This window comes from Microtus pennsylvanicus, chromosome 5, assembly GCF_037038515.1.
Source record: "Microtus pennsylvanicus isolate mMicPen1 chromosome 5, mMicPen1.hap1, whole genome shotgun sequence".
Lineage (NCBI taxonomy): Eukaryota > Metazoa > Chordata > Mammalia > Rodentia > Cricetidae > Microtus > Microtus pennsylvanicus.
The window spans coordinates 9744476-9762074 of record NC_134583.1 but is presented as its reverse complement, the minus strand read 5'-3'; the positions used below and the strand labels follow the sequence as shown (position 1 = coordinate 9762074).

Genomic DNA, 17599 nt, shown 5'->3' with positions numbered 1-17599 from the left:
GGCAGGAACGTGGAGGCAGGAGATGATGCAGAGACCGTGGAGGAGTGCTGCTAACTGGCTTGCTCCTCATGGCTCCTCAACCTGCTTTTTTATAGAACCTAGGACCACCAGTCCAAGGATGGCTGGGCCATCCCACACAAATCACTAATTAAGAAAATTACAGGCTTGCCTAAAGCCCAATTCTATGGAGGCATTTTCTTAGTTGAGGTTCCCTATGACTTTAGCTTGTGTCAAGTTGGCATACAGAGATGTCATGGATACAGAGATGACAGAGCTTCATGACTTTGAACCACATCGATTCTTCTCATGACTTGAAGTCTTTGCAGGGTATGTGGCCAGGGTTTCGTGGCAATCTGGTCATGTGTTAGATTAAAGAGCTATGGAACTCTTCCACGAACCACCATGACACTCTGCACTGTGGCGGCCGAGTGTCTCTCGACACCCCTCTCCTAGATAGACAGTACCTCCTGGTAACCCCTGGAGGTAATTTTGGGGTCACGGTCAACATTTGCTGTCACTGACAATGAGCGGCAGCAGCAGGAGTATAATCAGGTCATGGATGCGCTGGCCCAGGGTTTAAGTCATTGCTGAATTTCTACAGCATTGCTTCACGTTCACAAAACAAACTGATGAGAGACATCACATGGTCAGTTTCTTGTCGGCCTTTCCCTTACAGACATGAAATAGGTTCAAGCCCAGGTTGAGTTTGGAGCCTCCAGCTTGCTCTGGAGCCATGTTAGAGGGATCCCTGTCTGCTGCTGCAGATTTTGGGTGTCTCACTGGGCTGCTGGGAGTGGGGAAGGGGGAGGGCATTCTAATCCTCAGGGCAGGAGCTCTGCACAGTTGTCTGTAGATCTTTGTGTCTCATCATTCCTCCCTAGGGGATCTTCACACCCACCTCAAGCCCCGTGAGCAGGCCAAGCTGAAAGAGGCTGCCTCCAACCCCAGGAAGGGGCTCCAGCAGAGGTGAACCTGTACACCCAGCACTCACTGCAACTATAACAAAGACCCAAGATAAATAACTTACAAAGTGGAAAGGGTTGTGTTGGCTTGCAGGTTTAGAGGTTTCAGCCCATGGCCAGTTGAACTCATCGTTTTGGGGGCTGTGGTGTGGCAGCAAGTCTTGGAGGGAGCGCGTGACAAAACTTACCTTGTAGCCAGAATGCAAAAGAAAAGAGAAGGGAGCTAGACATGGTAACCATGCCTTTAGCCCCAGCACTTGAGAGGGAGAAGCAGGTGAATCTCTGAGTTAGAGGACAGACCGCTCTACATTCGAGTTCCAGGACAGCCCGAGCTAAGTAGAGAGCTCCAGGAAGGAAGGAAGGAAGGAAAGAAGGAAGGGAGGGAGGGAGGGAGGGAAAGTGAATGAAGGAATGAATGAAGGAATGAATGAGAAAGAAAAAGGAGAGGGGCTGCAATCCCACATTTCCTTCAAGGGCACATCTCTGGTGACCTACGAGTTCTCACGAGGGCCTCTTGAAGGCTCCACAGTCTCCAAGATCAAGCCTTTAACACGCGGGCCTGGGAAGACACTCCAGAGCCAAACACCCTAGCCAGCAGTGCGGAGTTCTTCCAGCTGGAGATGGTCAAGGCATAGCTTCCATCCTGCAGATGGCAAGGACTCTTGGTGGATTATTTTTTCATAATAGATGAAAGTTCTAGAAGCATGTTCTGAAAGAGAATTAAAAAATAGACTCAAAAAGCTTGTGACATCAATTCTACCCATCCACTCGGAGATTTGCATCACAAACAGCAGGGATCCAAAGCCTGCTGCACAGTGTAGGTCTGTACAGTTCGCCCATCCCGGAAGTGCAGCATGGAAAGGGTTCCGCCCACTAACCTTAGCAGGAAAGGACTGACTCCCGCCTGCAACAGCCTTGTCTTTCTCCTCTTCCCTCTATTGTCTGTCCAAATGTCAGACCTAAAGCGCGGGTCAGCCTTCTCTCCAACTCCACTGTAACTATTCTTCAATTAGCCTGCTCTTCAAAGGGGAAAGTGTCAGGTCCAAAGAAACTCAGGACGAGCCGGGTGGTGGCCCACGCCTTTAATCTCAGCACTTTGCCATGTCTACAGAGCAAGTTCCAGGACAGCCAGAGCTACACAGAGGAACCCTGTCTAGGAAAACTAATGCACAAAAAAGTAACTCAGGACAAATGGCTGTGGTGCCTGTTAGTGTGCCAAAGCTCATGCCGGCTTCCAGACTTCCTCGGGTTCGTCACAGACACCTGTGGCTCTCTGTACCTCTCTCACCCCACCCCTGCCCTAAACTTCTCCAGGTTGTGGGTTTTCCTCCCCTATCTTCTCTTTCCTTTATAACCCTTCCTTTTCAGCTCTGCACTCTCTTAGACCCCCTCCTTGCTCTCCTTGGCCTGTACTCTCTGTCTTCCTTTCTCCCGATCTTAGCCCCCACCCGCACCTCATGACCACACCCAGTCTGTTGTGTTCCTTATACTGCTTTCTCTCTTTGCTCTGAACTCTCCCAGATGCCTCTGGCTGTACACTTTCTCATGTGTACAGTAAAAACCTTCCCCTCTACCATACCTTAGGGCAGTCATGGCCTCAGTTTCTACATTGGTGCCAAAACCCTCAGTTTATACAGAAAGTAATTCAAATATAGAATGCTGGATTTGGGTTTGGAGCGATGGCTCGGTGGCTAAGGGCACTTGCCGCTCTTGCAGAGAACTAGCATTCAGTTCCCAGCACCCATGTCACCTGGCTCCCAGCCATCTATAACTCCAGCTTCAGGGGTCCAAAGCCCTCTTATGGCCTCTGCAGGATGAGCAAGGATCAGGTTGAACTTGGATTGAAGCAGATATCCTTACAACAAAATTAGCCCTAACTGTTAGGATTTTTATGCTAGCCTGCCCTGTCACCAAAGTACCCTGTCCCTCCCTCCCTTCCTTCCTCTCTTCCTCCCTCCATCCCTCCCTCTCTCCTTCCCAACTGAGCCCACCTGGGCTCCTTTCCCTCTGCCCACTGTCCTTCTGAGGAGGCAGCTTTCTGTCTCTCTCTCCCCATTCCCTTCTTTCTCACTTTCCCTCTCTCTGTGTCCCTCTATTTCTCTCTCCCTCCTACACACCCTACCATCCCATACCCTCCCACTAAATAAACTCTCCTTACCAAGCTCTCTCTGTCCCTTACCCGCTGCTGTCCCCCACACTAACAGAGGGACACACCAGGGTCCCAAGAACTATGTCTCTCCAAATCTAATTGTGCTGCTTGGTACAAGTAACTCATTTCCTTACCCAAAAAATGGAAATGATCATGGCTGACCAACAAGGAAGCCATTCTAGACTACAGCCAGGTGCTCACTAAAGTGGGGGACCCATCTTCACTCGTTCTGTTTTCTTCCTCCTCCTTTTTCCTCCTCTTTAGCAATTGATAAATTATGAAAGATTGCAGGCCAGAAGTTTAATAAACCATAACAAATCTCCCTTCAAATATCCTTATTAATAATGCTGAGCAGACCCAAGCACACATCCAGGGTCAGAATTGGTATACCCCAACACCTACCCCATCTGTTGGAGTGTGTGAAGGGACTAGTCGGGTAAAACCACAGCCACAGGATCCCCATGACTTGGGCAACAGCAGCAGGATATCAGAGAGGAGTGTCGGTGAGGGTCCAGTACTGATGGTGCACCAAAGCCAGAGGCCTTGACCCTGACCAGTAACTCATTACACAATGAACATTTGCAAGAAAAGCTGTTTGGACAAAAGGGTCTACTGCATGACACACAGCAGCTCCCAATGCCAGTGAATGAAGAGGTGATGGAGAGGTGGGAAAGAGGAACGGAGTGTTTTTCTTGATTTTATCTTTTTATTATTGTTTATTTTTATCTTATTTTAATTCTTTTTTAGCTCTCCTTAGGGAGGCACTACAGGAATGAGGGGTAGATATGGAGGGACTAGGAGATGAATGGGATTGGGGAGCATGATGTGAAACTCCCAAAGAATCAATAAAAATGGGAAAAATTAAAAAAAACAAAAACAGAATTTGAAATGTAAAAACATAATAATAATAATGTAGAGACACCCGGATTTGGTGGCACACTCTTTAATCCCAGCACTTGGCAGGCAGAGGCAAGTGGATCTCTGAGAGTTCCAGGCTGGCCTTGTCTGCAGGATGAGTTCTGGGAGAGCCAACGTTTTGTGGAGAGATCTTGTCTCAAGAGAAAACAAATTGAGCCAGGTGGTGACAGTGCACACCTTTAACCCCAGCACTCAAGAGACTGAGACAGCCGTGTCTCTGTGAGTTTGAGACCAGCCTGGTCTACAGAATGAGTTCCGGAACAGGCTCCAAAGCTACACAGAGAAACCCTATCTCAAAAACCAAAAAGAAAAATTTTTTTTAATATTTATTTATTTATTATGCATACAATATTCTGTCTGTGTGTATGTCTGCAGGCCAGAAGAGGGCACCAGACCTCATTACAGATGGTTGTGAGCCACCATGTGGTTGCCGGGAATTGAACTCAGGACCTCTGGAAGAGCAGGCAATGCTCTTAACCGCTGAGCCATCTCTCCAGCCCCGAAAAAAAATTTTTGAGGTAAAAAAATTTCCTTCTTTGCTGGCTAGTTTTATGTCAATTTGACTCAAACTATAGTAATTGGACAGAAGGGATGGGAACCGCAATTGAGAAAATGCCTCCAGAAGACTGGGCTGCAGGCAAGCCTGTAGGGCATTGTCTTAATTAGTGTTAGAGGTGGGAGGCTCAACTCATTGTTGATGGGGAACTTCAGCCAATCACATTCTGTTTAGGGTGTATGTGTCCCGCCAAAAAAAAAAAAAAAACAGATAAAACATCCAGGTGAGCTTGCCTCTTCCTCTTTTGTTCCCTGCGCTCCTGGATTGCTGGAACCCTGGGTTTGTAAGTTCTCTTTCTTCCGTTTATTAAGAGCTAAATCTATCAAACTGGTCTGGTTAATTCTAAATACTGATCGACCACGCCCCTTCACATTGTGGGTCATGGTGCCACCCCCCACACACACACACGTTCCCCTTTTTAGAGGTTTTTTATTATTGTACATCTTATTGTGTTTATTTTTTAAACTATTTTTTTATGTTAGCGTACAAAGAATTAGGCTTCATCGTGGCATCCTGGCACATGTGTGGCATTATACCTTGTTCTCATTTGTTTCCTGCCCCCATTCCTCTCTCCAACTTCAGCCCGTTCCCTCTCTTCTCCCCGTGAGTCCCCTTCTGCTTTCCTCTTACCTATCCTGCGTTACCCTCTTTCCTTCCCACTTCCCTTTGTGAATTCTTCCTTTTCTTTTCTAGTTCCATGACCTACAAACACATATATAAATATGCATATATATTCATGTATATATAAATTCAAATCTGGGTTATGCGTGTGAGATAAAATGTGACATTTGGCTTTCTGACTCTGGCTTCCATCACTCACTGTAATGAGTTCCAGTTGTCATGATTTCACTTTTCTTTACACCTGCACAAAATTCCATTATGTAAAACCAAGGACATTGAGCTTATAATTAGTGATCCTAGAGAAGCTAAATAAGGAGAACCCAAAGAAAAACATATAGGCATCCTCCTGAATATTAACCTTCAGCAAGCGATGAAAGGAGACAGAGACAGAGACCCAAATTGGAGCACAGGACTGAAATCTCAAGGTCCAAATCAGGAGCAGAAGGAGAGAGAGCACGAGCATGGAACTCAGGACCGCGAGGGGTGCACCCACACACTGAAACAATGGGGATGTTCTATTGGGAACTCACCAAGGCCAGCTGGCCTGGGTCTGGAAAAGCCTGGGATAAAACCGGACTCTCTGAACATAGCGGACAATGAGGACTACTGAGAACTCAAGAACAATGGCAATGGGTTTCTGATCCTACTGCACGCACTGGCTTTGTGGGAGCCTAGGCAGGTTGGATGCTCAGCTTACTAGACCTGGATGGAGGTGGAGGTTCCCTGGACTTCCCACAGGACAGGGAACCCTGATTGCTTTTCGGGCTGGGGGGAGACTTAATTGGGGGAGGGGGAGGGAAATGGGAGGCGGTGGCGGGGAAGAGACAGAAATCTTTAATAAATAAATAAATTAAAAAAAAAATAAAAAAATAAAAATAAACTAATCTTAAATTTAAAAAAAAAATTCCATTATGTATATAGACCACACATTATGTTGCCGTAGCAAGTCTAGGAGAGTCATCTTACCTAGGGTGAACATTAGAATGAAGTCATTGTTTTCCACTGTATCCAGGGTACACATCAAGATGAATAGTTGTTTTCTAGAAGTACTTAGACCTTGAAGAAATCGCTGTGGAAAACAGTGATTGTTCTATCTATAGAGTGTATGATTTTTTTGGTTTTTTATTATTATTATTATTTGATAAAGTGTTTCTCAGTGTAGCCCTAGCTATCATGGGGAACTTGTTCTATAGACCGGGTTAGCCTTAAATTCAGAGATCCAGCTGCCTCTACTTCCCAAGTGCTGGGTGTGTCAGCCCCTACCTTCTTTGTTATGATCTTTCAAATGTATCTTAAGGGCTGGAGAGATGGCTCAGAGGTTAAGAGCATTGCCTGCTCTTCCAAAGGTCCTGAGTTCAATTCCCAGCAACCACATGGTGGCTCAAAACCATCTGTAATGGGGTCTGGTGCCCTCTTCTGGCCTTCAGGCATACACACAGACAGAATATTGTATACATAATAAATAAATATTCAAATGTATCTTAAAATTGATTTGAAATTTTTTTTTTATTTTCGAGACAGGGTTTCTGTGAAGTTTTGGTGCCTGTCCTGGAACTAGCTCTTGTAGACCAGGCTGGCCTCAAACTCACAGAGATACGCCTGCCTCTGCCTCCCGAGTGCTGGGATTAAAGGCGTGCACCACCACCGCCTGGCAGAAAATATTTTATTGAGAATGTTTACATCTATGTTCATTGGAGAAGTTGGTTTCTCTTTGTTGTGTCCCAATCCAGTCTAGGGAAACTCAACAGTGAATCCATCTGGTTCTAGACTTTTCTTTGTTGGGAAGCCTCGTGAGAGATTATGGATCCCAGTTTCTGTTTGGTTTCTGTTTCAAGATGTTCCTTAAACATGCGCTTGCGTTGAAGATATGGCAAAGCTGGATCACCCTCACCAGAGCTGGCTGGAGCTGGAGCCATGGCTTTGAACATCTATAGCTGTGAGCTAAGTGGAATTCTTTTCCTTATGAAGTCAGCCTCTCTAAGGTATTTCATCTCAGTAATGACCAGTGACAAATACAATGCCTGATTAGATTTCCATGTCTTGTTTGGGGTGATCTTGATGTTGTTCTTGCAGAGCCTGGTGCATACAAGGCAAATGCTCTACCATTCGCCTGTATCCTCATCCTGTGTCTTGTGTTTATAAAGAGGTTGGTAGTGCTTTTTCCTCAGTTCAAGCTATTTGGCACTATTTTTATATGCAAATTGCAATTAAGTCCATGTGGGGAAGAATAAAAGGTGAAAAATGGCCTATCCATTTCATCTTTTCTCTGGGACTCTGAGCTTTGCCGTCCAGAAGAGGAACTGAAGCATGAAAATCCCTGCTAACTGCGATGTCTCCGACGGAAGGAGGTGCAAGAAAGCTGATGAATGTTGTCTTGCTGACTTCCCCAGTGCAGATGAGAAGGGAGACTTGCCAATAAAATTCCTCTAAAGCAATGATTTTAGCCTGTGCCGCACGTTACAATTACCACAGGAGTCTTAAAAATACTGATGTCTGTCTATGCCCCACCCCCAGGGCTTCTGGGTGTTACAACTGGGTGAGTTCTGAGCATAAAATCTTTCAAGTACCAAGATGACTTTAATATGTGTGCACAACTAAGATCCTTGTTGTGATTTGGCTTAGGATGTCAAGGCTCATACACTGATCCTAAGCATAGTATTGGTTTGAGAGAAGCTTTCTAGTAAAAGTCTAAGGAGAGTCCTCGTCCAGTTCTGCTTTAGTATACTAACATGGTTCCTATAAATACAAAGGAAGTTTGAACTGGCCCAGAAGGATGCATTCATTGGCACAGAGAGTAAAACAAAGAAGAAATATAGGTGTGAGTTCAACCAAGTGAGCTCAATTAAGGGTCCCCTCAAACTTAGAGAGGTTTTCATTTTATGGAAACAAAAACAAACCTGACTCTTCAGAGCAATCATTAAAACAAATGCCATCCTCTGTTACTGAATCACAAAGTAATCAAATAGATATTCACTGTCCTTTATGATGCCCGTGGGCCATTACTCTCACAGTGGCTTTTCAGAGAACAAAATTAAAACCAGTGTAGTGCTAGTTCTGGACTTAGTGAACTATCTGGCCTTTGCTGCCAGAGGCATTAAATCAACAGCGTACGGCCTCCTTGCTTAGATGAGGGCAACTCAAGCTTGGAAATGACACCTACTCTGAGTCATTCTCTACACTTTGATGGACAGAGCTTTCTCTTCAAGTGTGTGCGTGTGTGCCTGTGAGTCTGTATGTGTTGAGTGTGTGTTCATGCTGACGGACAGAGCTTTCTCTTCAAGTGTGTGCGTGTGTTCCTGTGAGTCTGTATGTGTTGTGTGTGTGTTCATGCACAGTGAAGAGGATAAAGATCAATAGAGAATATCTTTTTCTATCACTCTCCACCTTATTTTTTAAGATGGGTTCTCTCATTAAACATAGAGATCTTTGATTTGGCAGGACTAGCAGGCCAAGAAACCTCAAAGAGCCTACTGTCTCCCCAGAGCTGGGATGACAAATGCATTTTTGTGACTCCAGCAAATATGTGGGGATTGGGGATTGGAACTCTGTGAGTGCTTTACTGATTGAACCATCCTCCCAGCACCTCTACCAACACACACACACTACACACACACACACACAAATAAGTACATGCATGAACATACACATACTTTTTGTGTCATTGCTTTATTAGCTAACCTTTTCTAGAACCTATCCAGTGATAAGTCAAGGAAAGACATTAATTGGTAAATACAAGTCTTTTACGATAGCCAGCTGAAACTAGTGGTAAGCTCTGAATGTTATTATGAACACACAGATATTCAGGAGAACACTGATCGCTATGCATCCAGTTCTCCAGCGAAACTTGTCTTTAACAGAGGTAGTATCAGTACTGCAGGTTTTAGTGTTCTTAGACCCATTTCTTAAGTAAGACTTACCCTTTACCTGGGGCGCATGCATTGTTGCTACCATAATGCATTTTTTACCAACTGAACCTCCTCCTCAGCTCTTCTTCACACCCTCTGACGGCTCTGCATTGCCTCCCTGCAAGGCCTTCATGCCCACTTCTCTGGCCATCTCTGTCTCTGGATCCCTCATACTATTTTGTGCTCTGGCCTCCCAGAGCTGCTCCCCGAGAGACACCAGCTATAGGGGTTTGTCTTTACATTTCTAGTGCTCCAGCCTTCCATGGGCCACAGTTTTCTTGGCTCTAAAGAAACATCTTTCAGGATGCATTTCAAAGTAACTTCACTCTGGAGTGTCCGCGACCAGCAGTTTTAGAATCAGCTGCTTCTTCCTCAGCCCATTGGCCCCACTGTCACAGCAGTTTTTACCAACACAGCACTTTCAGCTGACTCGCTCTCACAGCTGTGTTCTGGGGGCTTCAGTGAGGAGATGGTACCCTAACCATACCCATCACTTAACTATTAGTGTAACGTTTCAGGAAATGTATTTACTAATTGAGTGAACTGAGCTTAACTGAATGGAATGAATGAATGAATTTGCTTTTCCATAAATTAACTTCTCTCTCAACTCACCTCTCTTTTAATACCCATCTACATATATCCCATGTCGGATGAAAGGGGAAGAGTGAGGAGGTGGATGAACATGGCTGCCTTTACTTACCATGGATGCTCTGTGCCCAGTGGTTGATGGGAGAGGCGAAGGGCTGTTTTCCCTTTGTGGAAAATCCAAGCAGGAGCTATTCAGAGACCTCGAGCTTCCTGAGTCGCTGTGCAGTTGTCCCTTTTCTGACAGCATCCTGGACAGAAAGCTGGCCTTGCGACTGCCTGGGCCGAGTCTGTCTACCCAGACCCCACTCTCGCGCGCGCTGCCATCGCTGCCTTGGAAGTGACTTTGAAGATCTGCAAGAGGTTTGCCTGAGGCCTCTGGGCCCTGGGATCTCTCCCAGGTTCCTAATGTAGATGGTGGGCAGTGGGGAGAAGCTGTCATTGTACCTACCCAGGACTGAGACCTTGCGTTCTTGGAGCCAAAGAGGGACTGGCACGGTTGCTGTCCTGGGTGCTGAATTCTGGCACTGCCATCGTGGGGACAAGGGCTGTGGACATGGAGCTGTCCACTGTTCGCAACTTTCTCGGCCCAGTCTCTTTTGCTACAGGAGACGTCCACATCATGTTGCCTGGGGTGTTGAATTTGCCATGTGCTTTTAGACCTTGGTATATTGACTCGGATGACCTGCTGTTTATTGTTGGCTGGAAGTAGGGAGAATCTTTCAGGCAAAGAAGAGCAAACCATACACGCCTGGGCCCCTGAGCAGTTGGTTGAATGGAATGGAAGGCCTGCTTCGTGCTCAGTGTTCCCACTGCTGGACTTGCCGTCAAGTGCCCTCATGATTTTCCTGACGCCCAGATGAAATATTTCCAGGATATTGAGTAACAAGGAGAGGGCAGCAATGCTGTACATAAAGACCATGAAAATGGTCTTCTCTGTAGGTCTGGAGACAAAGCAGTCCACTGCATTGGGGCAAGGGGGTCGGGTGCATTTGTAGAGGGGGTGCATTTGAAACCCATAGAGAATGTATTGGCCTAACATGAACCCTACTTCTAGCAAAGATCTGGTTAGGATGTGTAAGACGTAAGTACGCAGCAGGCATCCTCTCAGAGGGACTTTATGAATCCTTCTCTGCTCCTCGAGTCTCCTCAGCTCCCTCTCTACCCTTTGCTGCTCTTCCAAGTCAAGCTCTGGGTCCTCCATCTGGGCCCTAAGGTGTGACTTCTTCTTCTGCCTTTGCTTCTCAAAGTCCCTGAGTCTATAAAGTGCATGGCCCATGTACACCAGAGAAGGGGAGGACACAAAGATGATCTGCAAAACCCAGAATCTGATCAAAGAGATGGGAAAAGCATCATCGTAGCAGATATTGTTGCAACCCGGCTGCTGGGTGTTGCAGGCAAAGAAGGACTGTTCATCATCCCAGACATCCTCAGCAGCGACACCAAGTACCAACATCCGGAAGATGAAGAGGATGGTCAGCCAGATTTTCCCCACGATAGTTGAATGGGAGTGAACTTCCTCTAGAATGCCACCTAGTAAGTTCCAATCCCCCATGGCTAGAAAGTCACATCTGAAATACACAGAAAACAAAGAAGTTGGGCTGGAGAGATGGCTCAGTGGTTAAGAGCATTGCCTGCTCTTCCAAAGGTCCTGAGTTCAATTCCCGGAAACCACATGGTGGCTCACAACCATCTTTAATGAGGTCTGCTGCCCTCTTCTGGCCTGCAGATATACACACAGACAGAATATTGTATACATAATAAATATTAAAGAAAGAAAACAAAGAAGTTAATAAGACTGAAGAATACAACTTGCAAAGGCAAATGCTCATAAATAGCACAGACTCTTTGCTTAAGTCAACACAACTCCCGATATCTCTGCTTCATATTTGAAACTGGAATTTTCCAAGGAATATCAGTTTCTGGACAAAATGCCAACTCTCTACAATCTAACTCGTTTACTAATCTAACTCGTTTACTTCTTATCCTCTTGTCTCCCACATGTTCATTCTAGGATACCTGTGAGTCTCCATATTTGTACAATGCATTCCACAGTCTTGATAATATTCCTACTCATTTGAAAAACCTATTTATCTCACACCTAACATGATCTTAAGTAAGGCTCGACTCCTCTAGAACTTTTCTCTAGCAGCCCAGCTCACACTGACTTTTCCGTTTCCTAAGATTCCACAGTCATTCATTTGGTGTGTTGCGTAGAAGAATTGTGTGATGTTTGTGTTTTCTGTCTCATTTCTTGAAAAAGTGTACTTCCTGCAAGTAGAGACTCTTGTGTTATCTTGATCTATCTACACAGAAGGTATCAATGCAAAAATTTAAAATATGTTCCCATGAGCTTTCCACCAAATTATCAACAGGAAAAGCAAAGCAGGCTCGCGTCATATATGGTTCATGGTGCCACTGAAGATTAACCATACATAAAGAGAAGTCAGTCAAGTGAATCCTTGGAAACTCTTTCAGGTCAGGGTGCTGGTAATGTAGGCAGACACAGAAACGGTGCCAAAAAGACACATCTGGAAAGCCAGGTCTTCATAGAATTCTTGCAAACTTGAAATAGTTAGTATAAACTGTTTCTCCAGAGAGCTTGTCATCTAGGAAAGAATCAAGGCGTAAATGGTATACACAAGTTATGCTGTTTATCCTGGAAAAATAGGGCTTTCCAAGGTTAAGATATTAGTAACCTGAGATTTCTGATATGTGGAAGGCTTACAGATAAGAAAAAAGAAATATAATTAAATTAAAATATATGACACAATTTTTAATTTTAAAATTTATCTATTGAATAATATTTTCTGAAGTCTTACTGCTTCCTAAGCATTGCACAGATGCCGAAACTCAACAACAGGTGTGGTATATCGGGTCCCTCACCATAACTAACCACTAAAGGCTACTACTAACCTACAAGATGGACCAACACTGAAAAGATAAAATGAATGCCAACCAGAAAGATTTCAAGTGAAACATAATTTTTAAAATTTTTATAATCCCCCAACACAAAATTAAATTCCAGATGGACTAAAATATTAAATGTAAGCCAGGCATTGTGGCATGGGCCTTTAATTCTAGCACTTGGGAATCAGAAGCAAGTGGGTCTCTGAGTTTGAGACCTGGTCTACAGAGAGAGTGCCAGAACAGTCAGGGCTACACAGAGAAACCCTGTCTCTAAAAACAAAAAGGAAAAAAGTAAATGTGAAAGAGTAGGCAATAAAAGTCCTAAAATAATAACCAGGCTTATTGGTGTTCCTGTAGTCCCAGTTACTAGAAGCAGAAGGATCATTTGAAACCAAGAGTTTAAGGCTAGCCTGATGAAAAATGACGAAATTCCTTCTGAAAGAAAGAAAGAGAAAAATTAAAAAAGTGGTGGACTGGATATGGAGACACATACCTATAGTCTGGGACTGTGTAAACCACCTTTTTGGGGTGACTTCTGCCGGGTTCCTAGCTGCAGCGGGCTTGAATGTTCCAGGGTAGAAACATGCGGGTTATAATTATTAGGCAAAAGGAACATAGATATAGGAGAAATAATAGACAAAAACATAGGATAGTATTGGGAGGGAGTTCCAGTGAATATTGAAAGTTGCCTGCATTTAATTTCCTTTTGCTTAAATACCCTGACCCCAAAAAGTAGGAGTAAGATAAAAAAAAAAAAACTGCATTCACATGATACAAGGAATGTACAGACCAGCTGAAGGATTGGGGGCTACATTCTTAGTTAAACATTGCCAGAACAAGACAAGTAATGCTGACACCCTAGACCAAAACATTCTGTAGGCAAACCACTCCCTGGGTGGAATCCATAGTTATCTCCCTAAGGGAGTAGGAACCTAGTTAGATCCTTAGACTTTTGTTTGAGATAGAAAAGATCTACTTCTTAATACAATACCTGAAATGCCAGGTCTGGCTATTAGCCACACCTGTTGGCAATAACCTTGAAGGAACACAAGTAAGTTCCAGTTCTCTGACCTTTAGTCAAAGTAGAATGGACTCATACCTATGGGTCCTGTCACAGGACATGGGAGGCTGAGAGGCGGGAGGACTATGAGTTTGAGGGCATCTTGGGCTACATAATGAAACTCTCTCTCTCTCTTTAAAAGTATTAAGATGCAAAAGAATATTTTAGCTAAGAACTTGACTCAGTTGGTAAAGTGCTTGCCTAGCATGTAAGAAATTCTGGGTTCAATCACCAATACCACTATTGTGTGGCAGGAAGTAAAGGCAGGATCAAATGTCCAAGGTCCTTGGCTCCACAATGAGGTCAAGACCAGTCTGGGCTATATGAGACCTTGTCCCAAACAGCAGTAGTAGCAAACAGCAAAATAAAGCATATTTGTAATCTTAAAATAGGACACGGCAAACCGGGCGGCGGGGGTGGCGCACACCTTTAATCCCAGCACTCGGGAGGCAGAGGCAGGCGGATCTCTGTAAGTTCAAGGCCAGCCTGGTCTACAAGAGCTAGTTCCAGGACAGGAACCAAAAGCTACGGAGAAACCCTGTCTCGAAAATCAAAAAAAAAAAAGAAAAGAAAAAAAGAATAGGACATGGCAGAACAAGACCCACATGCCTGCCTGGGGTTACCTACCCTGGGAAAGAAGGAGAGAACACAGGTCTGCCCTGTGCCATCAGGTACAATTATGGTAAGCAAATATATGGTGTGGTTTGGGAGAAAGAGAGAGAGGCAGAATGGTTCATGTCCTGTGGACAAAGGCAGATCTAAAGAGGTGAAGGCAGCCAGGGGGCTGAGGTGAGTGGCCTGCTTGCTATCTGGAGCTATGGTGACGTCAGGGCCTGGGCTGCTGCCAAGAGCCATGTGTTAGTCCATGACCCTGCAGTAACCTCGGTCTGTGTTGATGTTCATGACTCCTGTTATCACCAAGGGCCAGAGGATAGGGCTGCACAGAGTTGGCCCTGAACCTCGCCTGGGCAGCACAGTAGTGCTGACCTTGTCAACAGGGTGCAGATGAGCTGGCCCCACTACTCATCTGTCCATGCAGTGAGCGGGTGTGGGGAGGGAGAGATGCCCCCATCTCCCCTTGCCACCAGATGTAGGTGGGAAGATTGCCCCCAGGGTCAAGAAGGCAAGAGAGCTGGCCTTGCCCCTCACCAGCTGCAGCACACGGAAGAGCAGGTACTGCACCTCTCCTGGGCTTCACAGTAGAGCTGGCCCTGTTGGCAGGGGTGCAGATAAAGCCACCCCAAGGGCGTGAGATTGGAGGAACTGACTCCGCACCCGCTCAGATGCCATGTGGCAGCATGGGAAAGGGGAAGATGCCCCCCCCTCTTCGCTCCTCGCCACTGGTGGCAAGTGAGAGAGTGGGAGAATTGGTCCTGCCCTTACCAGCTGCTACATTAGAGAGTGACCCCTGCAGCTCATCTGTGCAACAGCGCAGAACTGGCTGCAGGATCTCCATGACACAGGGCAACAGCAGAGTGTCCCAGAGGAGGCCTAATGAGGGCCTAGCAGAAACCAGAGGCCTTGACCTCGACCAGAGATTCATTGCAGTGAATGAACACTTAAAAATAAAGATGTAAGGACTGAAGGGAACACTGTGTGATTCCCTGTGCCACACTGCAGCTTCCAAGATGAGGTTTTGTTTTTCGTTTCTTTTCTTTTAAATTTTATTTTCTTTTGTTTTGGGAAGGAGGTGTCAGGGACAGAGGGCACAGGCAAAGGGATGGGGAGATGGATGGGATCAGGATGCATGAATCCACAAAGAATCAATAAAAGGTTAAAAAGAGAAAAAAGAAAAGAAAAAAGAAAGAGACGTCTACTCAGGAAGGATTTATCTTTCCTCAGACTTTCATTATTCTTTTTTTTTTTTTTTTTTTTTTTTTGTTTTTCAAGACAGGGTTTCTCTGTGGTTTTGGAGCCTGTCCTGGAACTAGCTCTGTAGACCAGGCTGGTCTCGAACTCTGCCTCCCGAGTGCTGGGATTAAAGGCGTGCACCACCACCGCCCGGCCTTTCATTATTCTTAAACGGTTTTGCAAATATAAATTTTTAAGTATATAAAGACCAAATTATCTTAAAATTTAAAAAAAAAAATAGGAAATGGATTTTTGAAGAACATTAATCTTAGAAATTATATTTAGTATTTATTTAAATTATATTTAAATAAACTTCACTTACAGTTAGTAATAAATACTTTTATTCAAATGGCAAAGTGAAAAAGTCCAGAAGGCGTGTACATCCAAAGAAAAAACAAACAAACAAACAAAAAACCCACAAACAACACACACACACAAAGCAGAACTAGATACAAAGGTCCAAGATATAGTGTGAGCTTTCAGGGAGGCCCAGGAGTTTGAGGCCAGCATGAGAAACACAGCAATAATCTCAATTTAAAAATAAAACCTCAGCAGCCTGGTCTACAAGAGCTAGTTCCAGGACAGGCTCCAAAAACCACAGAGAAACCCTGTTTCGAAAAACCAAGAAATAAATAAATAAATAAATAAATAAATAAAACAAACCTCAGCCATGGTAGTACTTGCCTACAATGCACGTATCAGAGGGTCTGACGTAGGATGATTATGCATTTGAGGTGAGGAAGACACTTGAAAAACCAACCAGAACTGGAAAGCTCATTATTGAGAGACCCCAGCACTCCCCACGTTAACCAATCCATAGGTCAGTGTAAGACTTTCAATCACCAAATAAAATAAGATGCCATAAATGTACACATGTACACATGTGTGTGCAAGATATGCATGCCCGCGTGAGCATGGGAAGGAAATCCAGTATAGATACAGGCCATCTCAAGTGTGAGGTGAGACGCATAGACGGAGAATTTGAAGGGAGAAGGAAGAGGCAGAAAAAGAAAAGAAAGCAAGAAACAGATTTCTCAGAAAATGCAACTGGGGCTGGAAAGAGAGCTGGTTATAATTCCCAGCACCCACATGGCAGGTTACACCCGTTCATAATTCTAGTTCCAGGAGAACCAACTCCCTCTTCTAGCCTCGGCAGGCACCGAGCATTCAAGTGGTGCCCAAACACACATCCAAGCAAAACCCTCACACACGTAAAATAAACAATTCTCTTTTTTATAAAAGAAAGTATGATTGATTTTATCTACTAAAAACCTTTATTCAAATTTTTTCATACATACGCATGAAGAATGTTTAAATAGAATTGTCTTAGTTAGGATTTCTATTGCTGTGATGAAACACCATGACCAAAAAGCAAGTTGGGGAGGAAAGGGTTTATTAACTTACACTTCCATATCACTGTTCATCACTGAAGGAAGTCAGGACGACAGGAACCTAAACAGGGCAGGAACCTGGAGGCAGGAGCTGATGCAGAGGCCGTGGAAGGATGCTGATAACTAGCTTGCTCTTCCTCATGGCTTACTCAGCCTGCTTTTTGGTTGTTGTTTTGTCTTTTGTATTTTTTTGTTTGTTTGTTTTGCTTTGCTTTGCTTTGGTTTTGGTTTGAGGGTTTTTGAGATGGGGTTTCTCTGTACAGCTTTGGAGTCCATTCTGGAACTAACTCTGTAGATTAGGCTGGCCTCGAACTCACAGAGATCCACCTGCCTCTGCCTCCCAAGTGCTGGGATTAAAGGCATGTGCCACTACTGGCCTGCTGCTCAGCCTGCTTTCTTGTAGAACTCAGGAGCACCAGCCCAGAAATGGCCCCACTCACAGAAGGCTGTGCCCTCCCCATCAACCACTAATTAAGAAAATGCTCCACAGGCTTTGCCTACAGCCTGATCTTCTGGAGGCATTTTCTTAATTGAGGGTCCCTCTTCTCAGATACCTAGCTTGGGTCAAGTTGTCACAAAACTATCCAACATAAGAACTGGGTAGAAAGTAGATGTTTCTCATAATTTGAGGATCTTTGTTTTGACACAGGGTCTCACCATACAATGCAAGCAGGCCTCAAAAGAAAGCCTC

General features: G+C 44.8%; 1 protein-coding gene across 1 annotated transcript; it reads right to left on the bottom strand.

The window, feature by feature from the left end:
- Positions 1 to 1632: 1632 nt before the first annotated feature.
- Positions 1633 to 11251, bottom strand: Gja10 (gap junction protein alpha 10). The gene is made up of 2 exons (XM_075974629.1): positions 9812 to 11251; positions 1633 to 1671 (listed from the first exon to the last, which is right to left on the bottom strand). The coding sequence occupies exons 1-2, from the start codon at positions 11249 to 11251 to the stop codon at positions 1633 to 1635; spliced, it is 1479 nt and encodes a 492-aa protein (XP_075830744.1).
- Positions 11252 to 17599: the final 6348 nt, after the last annotated feature.